At 34.6% G+C, this 17,196-nt stretch overlaps 1 protein-coding gene across 3 annotated transcripts in view; it reads right to left on the bottom strand.

Annotated features, from left to right (window-relative positions):
- Nucleotides 1-17,196, bottom strand: part of DMXL1 (Dmx like 1) — a 132,935-nt gene that overhangs the window by 89,498 nt on the left and 26,241 nt on the right. For all 3 annotated transcript variants that reach the window (XM_079916175.1, XM_079916173.1, XM_079916174.1), the window contains exons 4-8: nucleotides 15,532-15,610; nucleotides 10,865-10,997; nucleotides 6,076-6,142; nucleotides 4,618-4,796; nucleotides 335-524 (exon numbers count right to left, since the gene is read on the bottom strand). In XM_079916175.1, the coding sequence (XP_079772301.1) occupies nucleotides 335-524; nucleotides 4,618-4,796; nucleotides 6,076-6,142; nucleotides 10,865-10,997; nucleotides 15,532-15,610 (648 nt within the window). The remainder of the gene's footprint in view (nucleotides 1-334; nucleotides 525-4,617; nucleotides 4,797-6,075; nucleotides 6,143-10,864; nucleotides 10,998-15,531; nucleotides 15,611-17,196) is intronic.

The raw sequence follows: 17,196 nt of genomic DNA, 5'->3' as shown, positions 1-17,196 counted from the left end.
GAAAAATAATAAATTATTTTTACAGTCAAATCTTTGCATTCTCAGATCTTAATTTACGTTATTTTAGCTAAATCAAGTATAATCATCCTTTTGTTATCATCAGTTAACCAAAGGTTAACTGTTATAGGCAGTTTTATGCTAGGCAAAATCCTTAAGAAAACTTGTTGAACCCAAAAACACCCGAAAATCTTCTCAGAACTGTTTTCCTAAGACATATATGTTTTTTCATAACTATTCATGACTTTGAATATTAATTAAGATGAATGTTACAAAAAAGGCCATGTACGAAAGATTTTAAAACTTGTAGGAAATAACATCTAACAAAAACACTCACATCTAAAGCATTCTGAACTCGTTCTTTACTGGAAGCATTTCTCTTGAAGTTATTTGTTAAATTAATTGGTTCAGTCCAATGGCTGCAGTCACCTCCATAGAGCAAACAATCATTTGGTAAAAATGTCTCTACCCAAAGACGACATATGTTATCTTTGCAGCAAGTCAACAGTACATTACATACAGAAGCCCTAAGGAATAAAAAGATTTTAGAGGCAAAAGTATAAATTTCCCACAGTATCACATTCTACAATGTTTCTATAATTATTTAAATGCACACAACTAAGGTATCAGTGAAGAAAATGTCAATATACATTTATGTAGTGTATTTAGTCAAAGCCATTACAACTGAGTTGGGTATTTGATTTCATCACAGCAAATGCTTGCTAACCTATTCTTTTCTGCCTGGAACTCAGTAGTTCCTGTTTCAGTAGTCTAAGATTCTTCTTACATCTAAAGAACAAAAACTGAAATCATACCATACTTGCTCAGTTAATAAACAAGGAAAAAACCTGACTTCTTCTATTAAAATTTTCTGATTTATTCAGTGGATGTTTATTTGAATTATTTCACAATGCTTCATTTTTACTTCCTGTAAAGGTACATGCACTTGTCACTAATAAGCTAAAGTAACCAGTACACTTACTCTTTCCTTGCCTAACATATGACAAAAGCAGTCAAGTGCAATAGAAAAATTCATGATTTTTTAGCCACCTCCTTCATTAGTCATTTTTGACTTTCAGTGAATTTACTGTCTTGCCACCCCACAAAATAATAACAAAACAATTACATATATGTTAATAAACCCCACAAGCATCAAGAGCTCAAAGGCTGAAACCCTATTAAGTAAGACTACCTTTCTACTGGATAACCCAGGAAATTTAAAAAAAAAAAAAATAGTTGCAATATCCTCTAACAGACACTTATTCAAACATATCTGATTAAAAGAGAACAATCAGTAAGTAGGTTTCTATCAAGTAACCCAGTAAGTTAAAGAAAAAAATTAAAATATTCCGTAGTAGTCACTTTTTAAAACAAACGTTATCTACTTGATTTAAGAACAATAGCAAAGGGGAAGAAAAGGGAGAACAGCTTTCTTTGTCTTGGTAGCTCTCTCCTTCAGATTCCCTCCTCTGTTTTAACACCTCCCTCCCTTCCCCTCCCCCTCTGTGTATACTCCCCTACTTTTCTCCCCTTTCCATCTACTCTGGGCTTCTCTCCCTCTGCTTTCTCCTATAATTCTCTGCTTCTCACGTTCTCCAACCCACCCTCCGTTTCCACCTCTCCTACCTCTCACCGCTACCCCCTTCCTAGGGCCCCTCCTTCTTCTTACCTTTCCAAACCCTCTGTTTCTCCTTCCTTTCCCCAGCCTTATGCCTCTCCCTCCTCTTCCTCCTTCATTTTTCTCCCTCTTTTTCCCTCTATCTCCCTCTGACCTTTTCCTCCCCTCCTTCCCTCTCTTAGTTTCTCTCTAGTACATTTAAATACACACAAGCAGTAGCAATGAGATTAAAAATAAACAGAAACAGAAGAAAATACAAAAAGGCAATATGGAAGTTCAAGGTTCATAGTGCCAATCAGTAAATGGCAGAATGGGAAGGCTTATAAAGAAAGAGCAGAAGATAGGAGACTAAAGGCCTGAACAGACAGCAATCAGGAGAGGTACAGAACTTAGGCAAGACCAACAAAGCAAGCTAAAAAGTTGCAAAACTCAGAAGCATGGACAGGGCTTCGACCCCACGTGACTCTCTTCAGGATACCATGCCTTACAAATAATGCCACGCCTTACAAACAGCTGGCAGGTAATATAAGCATGGCATAGAAGAAATATCCAGATGTATTTGAGGCACTGCTCAGGCAATACCTCCCCCCTTCCTCACTTCATCAAGGTATCTTATTCTCTCTCCAATAAGCATATCATATTCAGGTGTAGCACTCTCCCTCCCAACCAAAAAAAAAAAAAAAATATATATATATATATATATATAAATGAATGACCTTATATGGGCAACCATGTGATGGGTAAGTGTCTGCAACAGCTGTCCTATCTTTTTTCTTTTAATTTTATTTTATTTAGCTGCCCTATGTTGATGCAACAAAAGGCTAAGATGCTTTTGAAACTAGTTATGTAGAACCAACTTTTGGACGTTTTAGGGGGATATAACCAGACCTCCTAACCTGTCCTACATACAACAATTTTTAACTTGTAAAGAAGTACATGCCCATTACAAACACTTCCCCATTCTTCTCTCTCAAGCCAGCAGGCCCTTTATATAAAGTATTACCATCTGGTTAAGCATCTTAATTTTAAGATTCCATATCAGAAAGGATAATGATCTTTGATGGGATCTCTTTCATCCTCATGAGAAAGGGTCAGCCTTCCCACTATATATCTGCAGGCAGCTGGTGAAACAAAAATGAAAACTAAAAGAACTAAGGGAGATTAGCTGGTTCTTTAGTGAAATGGATCCAAAAATGAAATTCTGGAAACCTTGAAAAGATGCCGTAACTAACAGAAAAGTCTAGCTCTGTATCAGCTCCCTATGTTGCAGAATTTAGTTGATAAGAAATAAAATAAGCAGGGCAAAAAAAAACCCTTAATATGCCTTTTTGCTGTCATTGGGCATTCGTAATGCCCCAGTTTAAGGTACTGCCTCTGTATCCACCGTGATCACTTTTGCCAACACTAAGTGAACTAGGTCAGGAGTAGATGTGACTGTCCTCTCTCAAAAGATAAAATATTTCACAAGCATCATTTTTAGTATTCTGGTGGTCTAACTGGCTGCATATGAAAATACCTGGAATAGAAGAAGAAATCAGCCTCCGAAATAATGTAATCTTGTGATAGTTCTAAAAGGTTAACAGTTTGTGATGACAGCTATTTTTACTTTACATTTGTCATAGCTCATTCTATTCTAAACACGTTTTTATACGTGTGGGCAATGATCTCAGAGGTACTAGAGCAACAGTTCTCAAAGTGAAGCTGGAGTAAAGGTGCTTTTGCTAACAATACAGATTGCCCACACCACTCTCCCTTGGCCCAAAAACTGTGAAACATACTTCTAACAAAAGAACCATCACTGTACCTACAGTGTCCTACTCCTATGCTTTGTTAGACTGTAGGACTGAGGTAGGAAGAATGGTAACTACTGCACTCCAAAATAGCTCAAAAAAGTCTAGGTATAACAATGATGGATATATGCCATTATACACTTATCCAAACCCATCGAATGTACAACACCAAGAGTGAACCACAAAGTAAACTATGAACTTTAAGTGAAAATAATGTGTTGAAATAAGCATCAACTGTAACAAATGTACCACTCTGGTGGAGGATGTTGATAATGGGGGAGGCTGTGCATATGTGGGGGACAGGATTATGTGAGAAATCTCTGTACCTTCCCTTCAGCTTTGCTGTGAATCTGAAACTGCTCTAAAAAACGTCTAAAATAATTTTTAAAAAATCTAGGTATACTCTGCTGGCTCAGAAGAGCAAAACTAAAGTCAACAAATGATCTAGGTATGCTACCATGGATCAGCTTAAGACATCTCAGATGACAAAAAGATAAGGGAAAACCTGTACTGATCCATAGTGTGGCCAAATTGAAAATGGCCATGTGGAACAAAAAGGATTTCTACCTATACTTAAGTAATACAATAGCTCTGTAACTTACTAAATATAGGCAAAAATTCAACAGGATTATCAAGTCTTGCAAGGACTACAGGAAAAAAGAGAAGTACTAACAGGTGTGTTTGTGCATGCATGTGTAGGTTAAACTAATAGTTTACGGCATCATAATGTATTAACCCATGCACTTCTCAGAGATGCTGGGTGCAGTTAAAGAAATATTTGAGGTCTTATGGTATATGTTCTCAATAAAGCCTTTCTTTTTTTAATTAAAAAAAAAAAAAGGGAAACCAGAGGAGATATAGAAGGGACAAGATAAGGGAGTGAAATGTGAAAAAGTTGATGCAAATGGCAATTTGGAGAATGATTAAGAGATGAAAGAATTGGATACATAACATAGAGAAGAAAACGATGCACAACTCTGTCACTTAAAGATATCTGATCTAGAGGTAAATTATCCTTTCATATGGCTCTCCTCTTAAGCGTCAACCATAGTTGACCGGTGGCCAGAGGTTTGCAGTCCAAGAACGATCTAGTATTACTTGAATCTTCATAGGCAAAAATCCTAAAGGAATGATTCTCAAAGTGAGAAAAGCAGTCAAAGTCACAAAGATGATGTTCTCTTAATACATGGGAAAAATGACTAATCCACTGACCTAGGCATATATTTGCTTGTTTTACGCCAGGAAAATCCATTTACAGCTCGAGGATGGGCCAGATATACAAAAGAAAAGTCAATTTCTCCTTGGGATTGTTTTTCTGAACTTTTATCTGGAGAGGTAACAGATGTCCGCCAGTTTTCTACATTATACCATACCTTTAAAAGACAGTCATCCTAAGGGGAAAAAAAAAACAAAAAACATCCAGATCAGAATTAAATTAAAGGTTAAGTCAAATACCAAAAGTAAGATTTTTCTCCCCAATGAAAGGAACTTAGGGATGTGAAGAGGAGTTGGGCATGGAGAAATTAGGAAGAAAATCTCTGATTCTGATACTTTTCTACTAGCATTCCTTAACTGTTCTTTAAGAATTAATGTGTGTGGATGTGTGTATTTTGCAAGGGTTGGTTCAAGGAAAATGCTAGTTACCATTTGGTATGGAAAATAAAGTCATTTAGGAAAGACCTAAAGATGAAGTTAGGGCTTCACGTGCCCACTTAGCCAAATACCAAATAAGAAAGCATTACCATTAGCAGACTTCAAAAGACTGGTGATTTTTGAAAACACAGTTTTTATAAATTACCATGTGAATGTTCAAAGAAAATGTTGATGATAACTAGTTAGCAACTACTACTATGTAAAATATTCTAAGCACAATCAAAATTGCATCTCCTAATTTGAGAAGGAAAGCAAGAACAAGAGAGACTAGCACGTACCAGGTTCTGTTCTTAAGCTATTAATTGCATTCCCAAAGCTGACTGTAAAGTCAATTAGATTAAACAGCTCTACTTTTATCCTAAAAAAACCTCACTGAGGGTTTAAGGTATATCTCATATTCTTAGTCTGCAGGTTTTGAGCCATGGGAACAATAACTTCAGACTATTAGTTGTATGTAAAGTGCTCTGTGAACCAATGATTAAAAATAAAATAATTTCAAGGGAATACATTATTCTAAAATAAACAGGTAATAACAAAAAAAAGTTACAAATGTCCTTCTAGAAAGTCTGTAAATTCTTTTACTGTAAATACAGCCTAATATAGCTGTCAGCTAAAAGATAACATAAACAGTAGTTATAGTTGATTATTGACAGTATACTTCATCCATGACTCTGTGCCAGTCACTTTACATACACTGTCTAAACTAATCTGATGATCAACGACCTATGAGGTGGGTACTATCATCCTCAGTTTATACATGAGAAAACCAAGGCTCAAAGAGAGTAACTACTTGCCCAAGATCAAACAGTTGGTAAATGGCAAATTTATACCCAGATCTACCTTTGATCTACATTGTTTCAATTATACCATACTGCCTTTAACACTATATTTAGCCAATTTTTGCTACTTAACATTTTTAACAGAAAATGTTTTCAACTTAATGAAGCCAGCTAATTTTTTTTGACATTTCAAACTATACCATAAACACAACTTGACAATAGTATTTTTACAAATTACCTTCCCAGCAGTGGCAAAAAATTCTCCATCTGGTGAAAACTTCATTAAATGAACTTGGGAAGCAGTTCTGTAAATTAAACAGACAAGAAATAATTTTCAAGGAAAATTAAATAAGAGAATGCAACATTACTTCTCTAAACTATATTTAGCAATTTGCTTCAAATAGAAAATTTTGTGATAAAACAAGTTTCACACTCGCTTATATCTCATAAATATAAAATAAATTAAAAAATAGAAAACTTAATATTAAATATAAAAATTATTTTTTATGTAAAAATATCCATGCATAAGAATCATGTAAGGAATGACTTGTCAGTCTTTTTTTTTTTTTTTTTGCGGTACACGGGCCTCTCACTGTTGTGGCCTCTCCCGTTGCGGAGCACAGGCTCCGGACGAGCAGGCTCAGCAGCCATAGCTCACAGGCCTAGCCGCTCCGCGGCTTGTGGGATCTTCCCGGACTGGGGCACGAACCCGTGTCCCCTGCATCGGAAGGCAGACTCTCAACCACTGCGCCACCAGGGAAGCCCTGACTTGTCAGTCTTCAAAGCTTAAGACAAAAGAGCCATAGGTCTCATTCCCTTAGAATGTGAGAAAGAAAGGTTTCATTTTTTAATCTGGAAACCTAATTTCCGGAGCCATAGATACTTATATTCCAGCATACATTTACAAGGACAGTAAATCAGTATTTTAAAATGAATTCTGCCTTAAGGCAGCATTTGCATAATTAAAGATTATGTATGGGTTAATGGGAGACTTGCAACTATCATGGATTCGGCCTTCCAAGTTCACCAACATACTTGGTACATAGTTGTCTTTTCTTCTCCAAGGAGCTTTGGCTCATTTCCCTTCATCACCTTCCCTTCTGGCTACCTGTATATACTAATCTCAAGACACTTCTCACTGTGATTGCTTTCCTTTTCTTTACCCAAGTTCATGCTTAGATAGATTCATCCTAAATTTATTTGTAAAGCAGGCCAAAGAGATATTTTGTCACATTTCATTCCAAATAAAAATAACTTTTTCCCCCTGATTTCTAAAAAATATTTGTTTGCTTATTTGTTTGTTTGGCTGTGCCGGGTCTTACTGCGGCACGCAGGATCTTCGTTGCCGCGTGCAGGATCTTTAGTTGTGGCACTCGGAATCTTTTAGTTGCGGCATGCGGGCTCCTAATAGCGGCATGTGGGATCTAGTTCCCCGACCAGGGATCGAACCCAGCTGCCCTGCATTGGGAGCGCAGAGTCTTAACCACTGGACCACCAGGGAAGTCCCTTCCCTGATTTTAAATGTTACAAATACATAAGAGAAAATATTGATACAAATGGGTGAAAGGAAGAAAATAAAATCATCCATAGCTTCACCAATACCACAACACTCATTCTCATGCAAAATCACTGTTAACATTTTAATACACTGACTTCCAGACCTCTTCCATATTCCCTCTCCATCTGCTTTCTGTGGAAGGGTGTGGGGAAGGAGATGGAAACTGATGCCATATTTACAATCTGCTTTGTAATATTTATTTTAAAATATGTCATGAACATTAAGTAGTACAATGAACATTTTTGCACACACATTTTTATGCATCTGGTTAATCCTAAGGACATCTTTAAAACAAATAATTAAAAGTCTGGTCTCCATGATTGTGACCTTGTTGCCCCTACAGTCTTTTCTTAAAACAGTAGCTAAAGCAGTTCTTTTAAAAGAGAATTACTGGGTTGGCCAGAAAGTTCGTTTGGTTTTAAGTAAAAATAAGAGACATTTTTCATTTTCACGAAGAACTTTATTGAACGTATTCACTAGCCGAACGAACTTTTTGGCCAATCCACTAGATCTCAACACACCCTCTGCTTAAAACCCCCAAGGCCTTCCCAACTCACTCAAAATAAAAGGCAAAAGCTTCACAATAACCTATAAGCTGACTCCTGACTCCCCTATTACTCCTCACTTTGTTCACTTTACTCCAGCCACAAGGTAACATACACTTTTACCTCAGAGCCTTGCACTAGTTCCCTCCTCCTACAACGTTCTTCACCAGAAGATACACACACATAGCTTACTCACTCACTTCCTTCAGGTCTATACTCAAATGTCACCTCTACTCTTCTTCCCCCTACCCTACTTAATTATTCTCTATCGTACCTACTGGTCCTCATCTAACAGGTATTAGCAGTGTTCTAAATGCACCACAAATGTATGATCAAACCCAACTTTGAAATGTATTCCAGTTAGTGTAATCTTCAGTTGATTCTAAAATAAAACTGGCATAGTTTCTAGTCCAAGGCTTTATTGCTTACTTAAATAACAAACCACCTCAAATAAACAATTAGTATGTCTAGTCCAAGTTCCCACTGTATAACTCTGATTATGATTTAACTTAATATCCTTCCCCTCTCCCAAATGCAAGAAATACATTTCAAATTCTCAGTTCAACCCAAGGAATCCCCTTACTAGATCTGCAGTGAAGGCACTATAGCACTTCTTTGTTCTTCTCTCCCCCATTAGCTCTTTCTAAAGAACTATCTTTGCAAAATCTTATTTCCTCTCTACATGTAAACCCTTTTTAACACCCATGATCTGGCTGAGGGGGTGCAAAATAACACAGAACCAGCTCCTTTGAAATCTCCTTTGTATATTCTATACATATAGGAGGTCTGCCTTACTCTGACTTTGGTATCTGATTTGTACCCTTTACTGCTTCATATGAAACTGACTCAGGGGACTTCCCGGGTGGCGCAGTAGTTAAGAATCCACCTGCCAGTGCAGGGGACACGGGTTCGAGCCCTGGTCTGGGAGGATCCCACATGCAACTAAGCCCGTGCACCACAACTGCTGAGCCTGTGCTCTAGAGCCTGCGAGCCACAACTACTGAAGCCTGCACGAGTAGAGCCCGTGCTCCGCAACAAGAGAAGCCACCGCAATGAGAAGCCAGTGCACTGCAATGAAGACTAGCCCCCGCTCGCCGTAATTAGAGAAAGCCCGCACGCAGCAACGAAGACCCAACACAGCCAAAATTTTAAAAAATAAAATAAGAATTTTAAAAATATGTAAAACTGACTCAGGAAGAATGCCATTCCTAACATCCTGTCATACTGATTTACTGGTGTATTGTCTATCTCCCCCTATGTGTTCACAGCTATATTCTAAGCGCTTTTACCACTGTCTGGAACATGATAAGCACTCAACAAATATTTGTTGAATGAATGAAAGAAACTTGGACTTGCTATCTAAAGGGCATAAGAAAAATTAAGCCTGTTGATTCATACTTCCAAATTGATCTCTAGAAAGATGATACCAATTGTATGCCCTTATTAAGAGTATATAAGAATACCTTTCCTCCACTCACTCGTAATAGGTATTATTCATTCTCTTCTTTATGATTTTGAGTGAAGTCAATCAACTCTTAATATGCTCATTACTCATATGTACTACTGTTTAAAATTTTTCTCAAAAAAAATTTCTCTTCATTGTCCATTTTTGTTTACTTTTGAGATATGTTATTTTCTAGTTAATTTTTAAGACCTCCTTTTAAAAAAGGCATTAACCCAAAATTGCACATATTTCCCAACAAGTTTTTGGTTCTTTTCCTTATGGTCTTTTTGCTTTACAGAAATTTTTTATTGATACACAAAACTATTAATTTTTTCCTTTTCTTTCCTTTCAGTTTCTACTTTTGGTGTCATACTTAGAAATTTTTTCCATAACTCTAAAATAGCACTTCTCATCCAACAGTGATAGAACACAAATGATAAATGTTAGCCCAATATTTTTAATTTCCTAGTAGTGACATTTAAAAAAGTAAAAGGAAACAGGTAAAATTAAGTATATTTTATTTAATCCAATATATCAAAAATATTATCATTTTAATGTGTAATCAATTAAAATTTAATAAGAGTTTTACATTTTTTTCTTTGTGCAAAGTTTTTGAAATCTAGTGTTCATTTCATACTTTTAGGACATCTCAGTTAAGTCTAGCCATATTTCAAGGGCTCAAGTGAAATGAGGCTATCATACTGGACATGGTAGTATTAAACTATGACAATTCACCGATATTTTCTTCTAAAATTTTTTCATTGTATAGATATTGCTTCTTCTTCCTTTGAAATTTATTTTGGTGCAAAGTATGAAAGAGATTCTAACGTCATTTTCTCCACCACAGAGCTAGCAAGTTGCCCCACTGATGTAAAATGCCACCTTATATACTGAATCTCCATGTATAATTGGGTCTAACCCTGGACCCTAATCTATCTGTTCCTGTATCAACAACAAACTGCTTGACCAGTTGTAGCTTTAGAATTCATTTTACTATACTGTATATCTTCATTCTTTTCTTCTTTCAGGATTTTCCTGATTTTCCCATATTTGTCCTTTTAAATAAAATTTGAACTATGCTCAAAAGTAGAAATTCCAATGAGATTTTGATAAGGATGATGTTCAACATACAGATTAGTCTGGGAAAAATATACTTCTTCACAATAGGAAAATTTCCATGTAAAATCATGACAGGTGTCTCTGTCTCCTTTTGTATAATTTAGCAAGTTCTTATTTAACTATCTTCATATAGGCCTAACACATTTCTATGTTTCTTCCTAGTTGTTTTATTCAACAATTTAAAAAAAGTAAAAAAGGGTCTGCAGAACATGGGAAATGGTGAATCCTCTGTATATAAGAAAAGGCATGTCAAAATCAATACTTTTTATGTTAGTATGGTTTTACACCAACTAAAATGCATTTATAATATAAGACCACATGGAACAGGTTTATTGGTTTAATCCCCTAATTAATTGCTTACTTGCAATGCCAAATGCATCTCCAATCCCCAAAGTTAAGATCTGTTTTATCTGGATTTTCATCTTCAGCTGATTTCTCCAAGTTAGCACTGGACCACAGTTGCAAACAGCTAGAACCAGTTAAAAGACGATTGCCTAAAATATATATATATCAAAAAAAATAATATATATATATCATTCACCAATTATTATTTAGGTATTTAATTAGTGAGTTAAGTACATGCTCAAGAGTTGTATATAATACTATAAAGATAATACAACTTTTTTAAAAAGTCAAATAACAAAAAGAGATTTGGGGTATGGGGGAGTAAGGCTATATTTTAACTTTGTTGAAGAAACTTAAGACAAAAAAGGGAACAGATCTTATCATCTCTCATCCAACAAACATTTAATGAGCATCTTCTTTGTAACAGGCACTGTGCTAGGCACTGGCAATACAATAAGAAATGAAAGACTGTCCTTTTTCATGATGGGTTCACATTCCAGTAGAGAAATATTATGAACAGAAGCATGAAAACATCCAAGTTCAAATATATTCCAGAGAATGCCTCATAATCTCATTATAGTTAAAGGATAAGGTACGTAGTAGACTTAGAAAAAGAAATAAGTTTGGAAAAAAGGGATCATATTGTGAAGCATTTTTGAGGTTCATAAAGAGTTCAGAGTTTGTTATAGGTAGCTGGAAGTTAAAGGTTTTATTTAGGGGGGGTGTAGTTTACATAAGTGTATCTGTATTTTAGAACAAGGGGTCTCAACTGGGAGGGGCTGTCAACAGATGGACGTAAGATGCCCATAAACCTCCTTCCAATGACATACATGCAAAAGTTATAGGTATACTTTGCGCATTTTTCTAGAGAGATAATCCATAATTTTCACCATACTTTCAAAAACTCCAGTAAACAAAGAAGGGTAAATTATGATTCTTTATAACTCTAGAGATAGGCAAGATTAGGAAAAATGTAAGACGCTGGGAAATCTGGTTAAATGACTATAATAAATACAGATGGGAAATCATGAGGATCTGAATCAAATATTAAAGTAATAAGCATGGATTTAAAAGCCATTTCAAAAAAAAGAACAGAATTTTCATGGCATGACACCAAGTAAAAAACAGAGAGATACAAGAGGTTTCAAGGAGAGATTCCAACTTTATGACTTGGGGAATTGAGTGGAAGATTGTGCTATCAAAGAAAATAAAGGCAGTACAATTTTGGCCAAAAAGCTGACAATAAATAAGGCATTCTATCTCTCTGGAAAGATCACTTTATTTAAAAAGTGAGTCTGTGGCAAAACACTGACTTTAGATCAGAAATCTTTGTGTCTAAATCCCAAATAAGTTACTCAATCAGCTATGTGAATTTGATCGAGTTGGGCAACCTCTGAGTCTCAATTTTCTCACCTATAAAATTAGAAGTTTGTGTAGAGCTGTTTTAAGAATTAGCTATAATATGTATTACATATCTAGCACAGGCTAGGCACTTAGCAGAAGCTCAATAAATAATAGCAACTAGGTGGAAAGTCCTATAGACAGATAAAAACAGCCCAGAAAGTATTGATACTAATGAGACATTCCATTTAAATATGGTTATCATTCCACTGTTTAGCTTAGCAACATACATACGTTTTCTTTTTTTTACTGAGATGTAACTGACATGTATCATTGTATTAGTTTCAGGTTACAACATAATGATTCAATATTTGTATACAGTGTGAAATGACCACCACAATAAGTCTCCTTAACATTCATCACCACACATGGCTACAATGTTTTTTCTTATGATGAGAACTTTAAGATCTACTTTCTCTTAGCAACTTTCAAATACACAATACAGAATTATTAAGCATAGTCACTATGTCATACATTACATCCCAGGATTTATTTATTTCATAACTGAAAGTTTGTACCTTCACCTATTTCATCTACTCTCCCCAATCCCACCCCACCCTACTCCAGCCCACTGCCTCTGACAACTACCAATCTGTTCTCTGTATCTATACGTTCAGTTTTGACAAGTTTTCTTTAACATAAACTAAAGGTGAAACTAAGGTAACCCATGAAGGATTAAGAAATTAATATAGAACACAAAATAATTCATCCCAGTTATGGAATGAAACAAAAGTAGGTAAGGTATGGCATAATACATTGATTTGAACAGAAAGGCAGAAGTATAGATATCAAAGTAGGAAAAAAAAGCATTAAGTCTAAAATAGTAAGTCTTATGATTTAAGCAAGATGCAATAGTGCGTTTGGAGACAACACAAAGGCACTATAGTCAGTTTACTAGCACCATCTGAAAAATATTCTTTATATCCCAATACCTGGCATATACTAATAAGTAAATATTCATCAAAACCGAAATACTAGTATTTCACTTAATATATTCTAAATCTGTTTATATAAATAATTACAAAGTTCATTTACAAAAGTAATAATAGCTCCCCAATATATATTACAGTAATAACCCATTTCTCAACCAAACCACTTAAATTTTAAACTTTTTGATTATAAAAAGAAAAATGATAAACTTTTATGTGAATTTTAAATAAATCATGATTTAAAAGATAATGGTCATGAAATACTGGCAAGTCACTACTAGATATGTTAAGAAAATAAGTAGTTATCTTCTACTACTACTCTGTAATGATGATTTTAGAAGAACTAAAATACTGTCAATATCAATAACAATATCAATACTACCTTCTAAAGAATTAGTACTTACAGACTGCAGGTACAAAAATTCCAGGCAACTACTATGTCATTACTAAAGAAATATCACTCAATTCAAATAATAAATGTTTTTATTACAGTTATTCATGAGACTTCAAGTAGCCAGTTCACTTGCTAACAATATTTTTATAGGTAAGTACCTACATAAATAGCTTTTTACAGAAAGTACCAACTACTTTCATATATACTACCATATCTGATCATTAAAAAACTATCTTGTGAAATAGATATTACCTTAATTTAAAGTGAGTTAACCATTCTTGATATGTTAAGTAATCTGCTCATGATCACAAAACTTGTAGTCATATATGTAAACATTTATTGAGAGCTTAATATATGATGGACCCCTAAAGATAAATAAAATACTGAATAAAATAGATTCTAAGCCCTTGCCTAATAAAAAAAAAGGTAAACAAATAATTATAATAAATTGTAGTGTTATCACAGAGTAACCATATAATTTATCATCCAAATAGGAACACTTGTGAAAGTAAAGGTGACACTGCTAATAATCTTATAAGGAAACAGGCATAAACTGGACATCAGCGACCCTATCCAGAGTAGAGTTATATTCAAAGTGCTGTACTAAATGCCAAATTTGAACCCAGGACAAATTTTTACTCTTTTCACTGTATGCATAAAATATACCTGTAGGCTACCAGCTAGTAAGCATCAATCTCATGAGAAAAAACATCTTAAAACATTATGTGATTTTTATTTAATCTAAGATAATCTCTTTTACCTTCTAAAATAATTTCCCAAGGTTCTGAACTTCGTATTCTAAATTAACATTTTTTCTCAGCCATTTTATCTACTATATTAAAATTTATCTTATCTATCTTAACTGATGACTTCTAGTTCTATGCTCCAAAGATAACTTCTTTCATAAATTTAGATTCAAATTTCTAACAATCTAATGAATACTGTTATAGGATATGCAAGCATCTCAAATTCCATACATCCAAATAAAATTTATGTTCCACTATCTCTAACTCCTACATATCACTCTTCTTGTGATCAAAGATACCCTCAGAATAATGTGAAATCCAGTTGTCAAGTAATGTCAATTCGACTACCTAAATGCATTTCATATCCATGTATTCCTTTCATTAGTCACGCCATATTAATTGAGCACCTACTATGATAAAGGCACTGAAATAAGTTCTTATTTCTCTTTCAGACTACTGTGAATGCACACTTTCCAAAGGTAATTATAGATAATACAGTATTTATCTTCCTGTTCCTCTTGTGTCTGATCATTCTAAGTTACTGCTACCAGAAAAATCTGGCAAAACCATAAATCTTAGCCTGTCACTAGCCATTTTCAAAAACCTATACATTTTATACAATTAAAAGGAATTAAATTAAAATTCTTTAATTCTTCACATGACTGTAAAGGCTTTCCATATATGCTGTATTCTTATCTCATCACCAGACTCACTCCAGCCTCAATGAAGTACTAACCATTACTAGAATATATCTTATGCTTTCTTTCTTTGTTCCTCTTTGCTCACTCTGGTAAATTTGTAAAAATGACTTTAGGATGATTTTCTAATGCAGAAATAGATAACTGATACATATACACATTATCTCTTCTTAGAATTCACTTCTTTTTTCCTTCTTCAACCTATTCCCACCTTCACTGTCAAAATCTATCTACTCTCATGGCAAAAGGCTCCTCTGCAATGGAACTTTGATTCCCCACAAAGAATTAGTGTCTCCTTCCCAAAACAACAGGTATTCCTACAATAGCTGGACACTATTATGGTGCATATTTTCCTCATTTCAGTATAAGCTCTAAAATAGCACAACCTGTTTTACTTACTTTTGTGTTCCCCACCATTTCACACAAAGCAGAACTGAAATACATGAAACTAAGAAAAAAAGCAATAGCCTAGACAAGTGTTATTTCACTTCAGTTAATTCTTCTTGTATTCTTACCTGCAGGATCCCAAGTTATATTGTGTGCTATTGAGTCCAGAAAAAATTGGCCACTTTTCTGCCACTGACTATATAATTCCTAAAATTAAAAAGTCATTTAGTCAATAATTATTGGCATCTTTTCTGTCAAACGTATATACTGACACTAATTATTTTTAACAATACATGTACTCATTTTTTTTAGGTATAATTGACCATGTAGTCATACTTAAAGAGATAAAATGTTCAGCTTGTCAAGAAAAATAAGGAATATGTGATGGAGGAGATCAGTGAGAGAACATCCATTCCTATAAGTCCAAAAGCCTGTCTTTAGTATATTTAAACAACCAATAAGTATCTGCCAACTAGGACAACATATATATTAACCTCAGCCTTTTAAAGTTATAATTATTACTTTATTATTATTATAGTTACAAAGGTTTAATTTTAAATATGTCTGTGTCTGCTATTTGAGGATTCCTCCTCTATAAAGTTTCATCTTCATCTGAGGGCGTACGGTTATGTGTGAAAATTCAGAATAAGAGATGTTAACACTTCCCTTACATTACATAATTTAAGGGCTTTTCATTCCTTAAAGCAATATTTTTCAAACTTTTTTAACCTGCAAACCAGTAAGAAATACATGTTGCACTATAACCCAGAACAAACACACATACACACACATAAATGCAATCTAAGTTCACCCTTAATACATGTGATGCACTCTTAACATTTTCTATTATATTTCATTTTCTTTTAAATTCAGGTTGTGGCCTACTAAGTTGACTTCTCTAACCTCTAATACATTGAGATCCATAAACACTATCTTAATGTAGTCGTTCCCATACTTTAGTATGAAAACAGTCTAAGATGTTTATTAAAAATTCAAATGCTCAAGACCCATGCCCAAAGGTTCAGATTCAAAAGGTCCAGAACTGGGCACAGGAAATCTGTACTTCAAACCAACATCTCCAGGTGATTCTGATACAGGTGGCCTGCAGAATATGCTTTTATGAAACACTATCCTGCAGGAATGGCTCTCAATCACAGCACACATCAGAACTCCCTCTAGATCTATATGTACAAGCACACAGGCACAATCCCACACCTACACATTTAGAATTCCTCAGGGCAGGATATGGACACACGTATCAACTAGTGATTCTGAAGTGTACCTCTTGTGAAGAACCACCATCTTAAAAGAATATTCCAGAATGTACAAATAAAAGAATATAATATTTTTTATGAGGCTCTAAGGATTCTCTGAGACTATATCCTGGAATTCAAGATTTTGTGCATCTTCCAAGTTTATGATTTTTCCATTTGATCCAGTTTTCCCTTTATTCATCAGGCTTTTTTTTCACCCTCTCTGCAAAGTCAGTGCTGCCTACCAATAAACAAGCCTCTTCTTATTGAATTTTTTACACTATTATATTAAACAATTATAATTAGTACAAGAGAAAATGGGCAAAACCTGAAATTCTCAATTCTACCCTTATCAATAAAGGCATTTTAACATAACAAACTGATTTTTTTTTAAAGTCAGCTATTTCATTCAACAAACACTTATTGAGTATTATTTGAAATACAGTGTTTTGGATGGAGCAACCACCTTTAAAATTTGTTTTTAGTGCTATCAGTTACTAACTCATAAGGGTGTGAGAGCCTCTAACACTGGATTCATTA

This window comes from Stenella coeruleoalba, assembly GCF_951394435.1.
Source record: "Stenella coeruleoalba genome assembly, chromosome: 3".
Classification (NCBI taxonomy): domain Eukaryota; kingdom Metazoa; phylum Chordata; class Mammalia; order Artiodactyla; family Delphinidae; genus Stenella; species Stenella coeruleoalba.
Note: the sequence above shows the minus strand (reverse complement) of the source record. Positions and strands in the feature narration are given on the sequence as shown.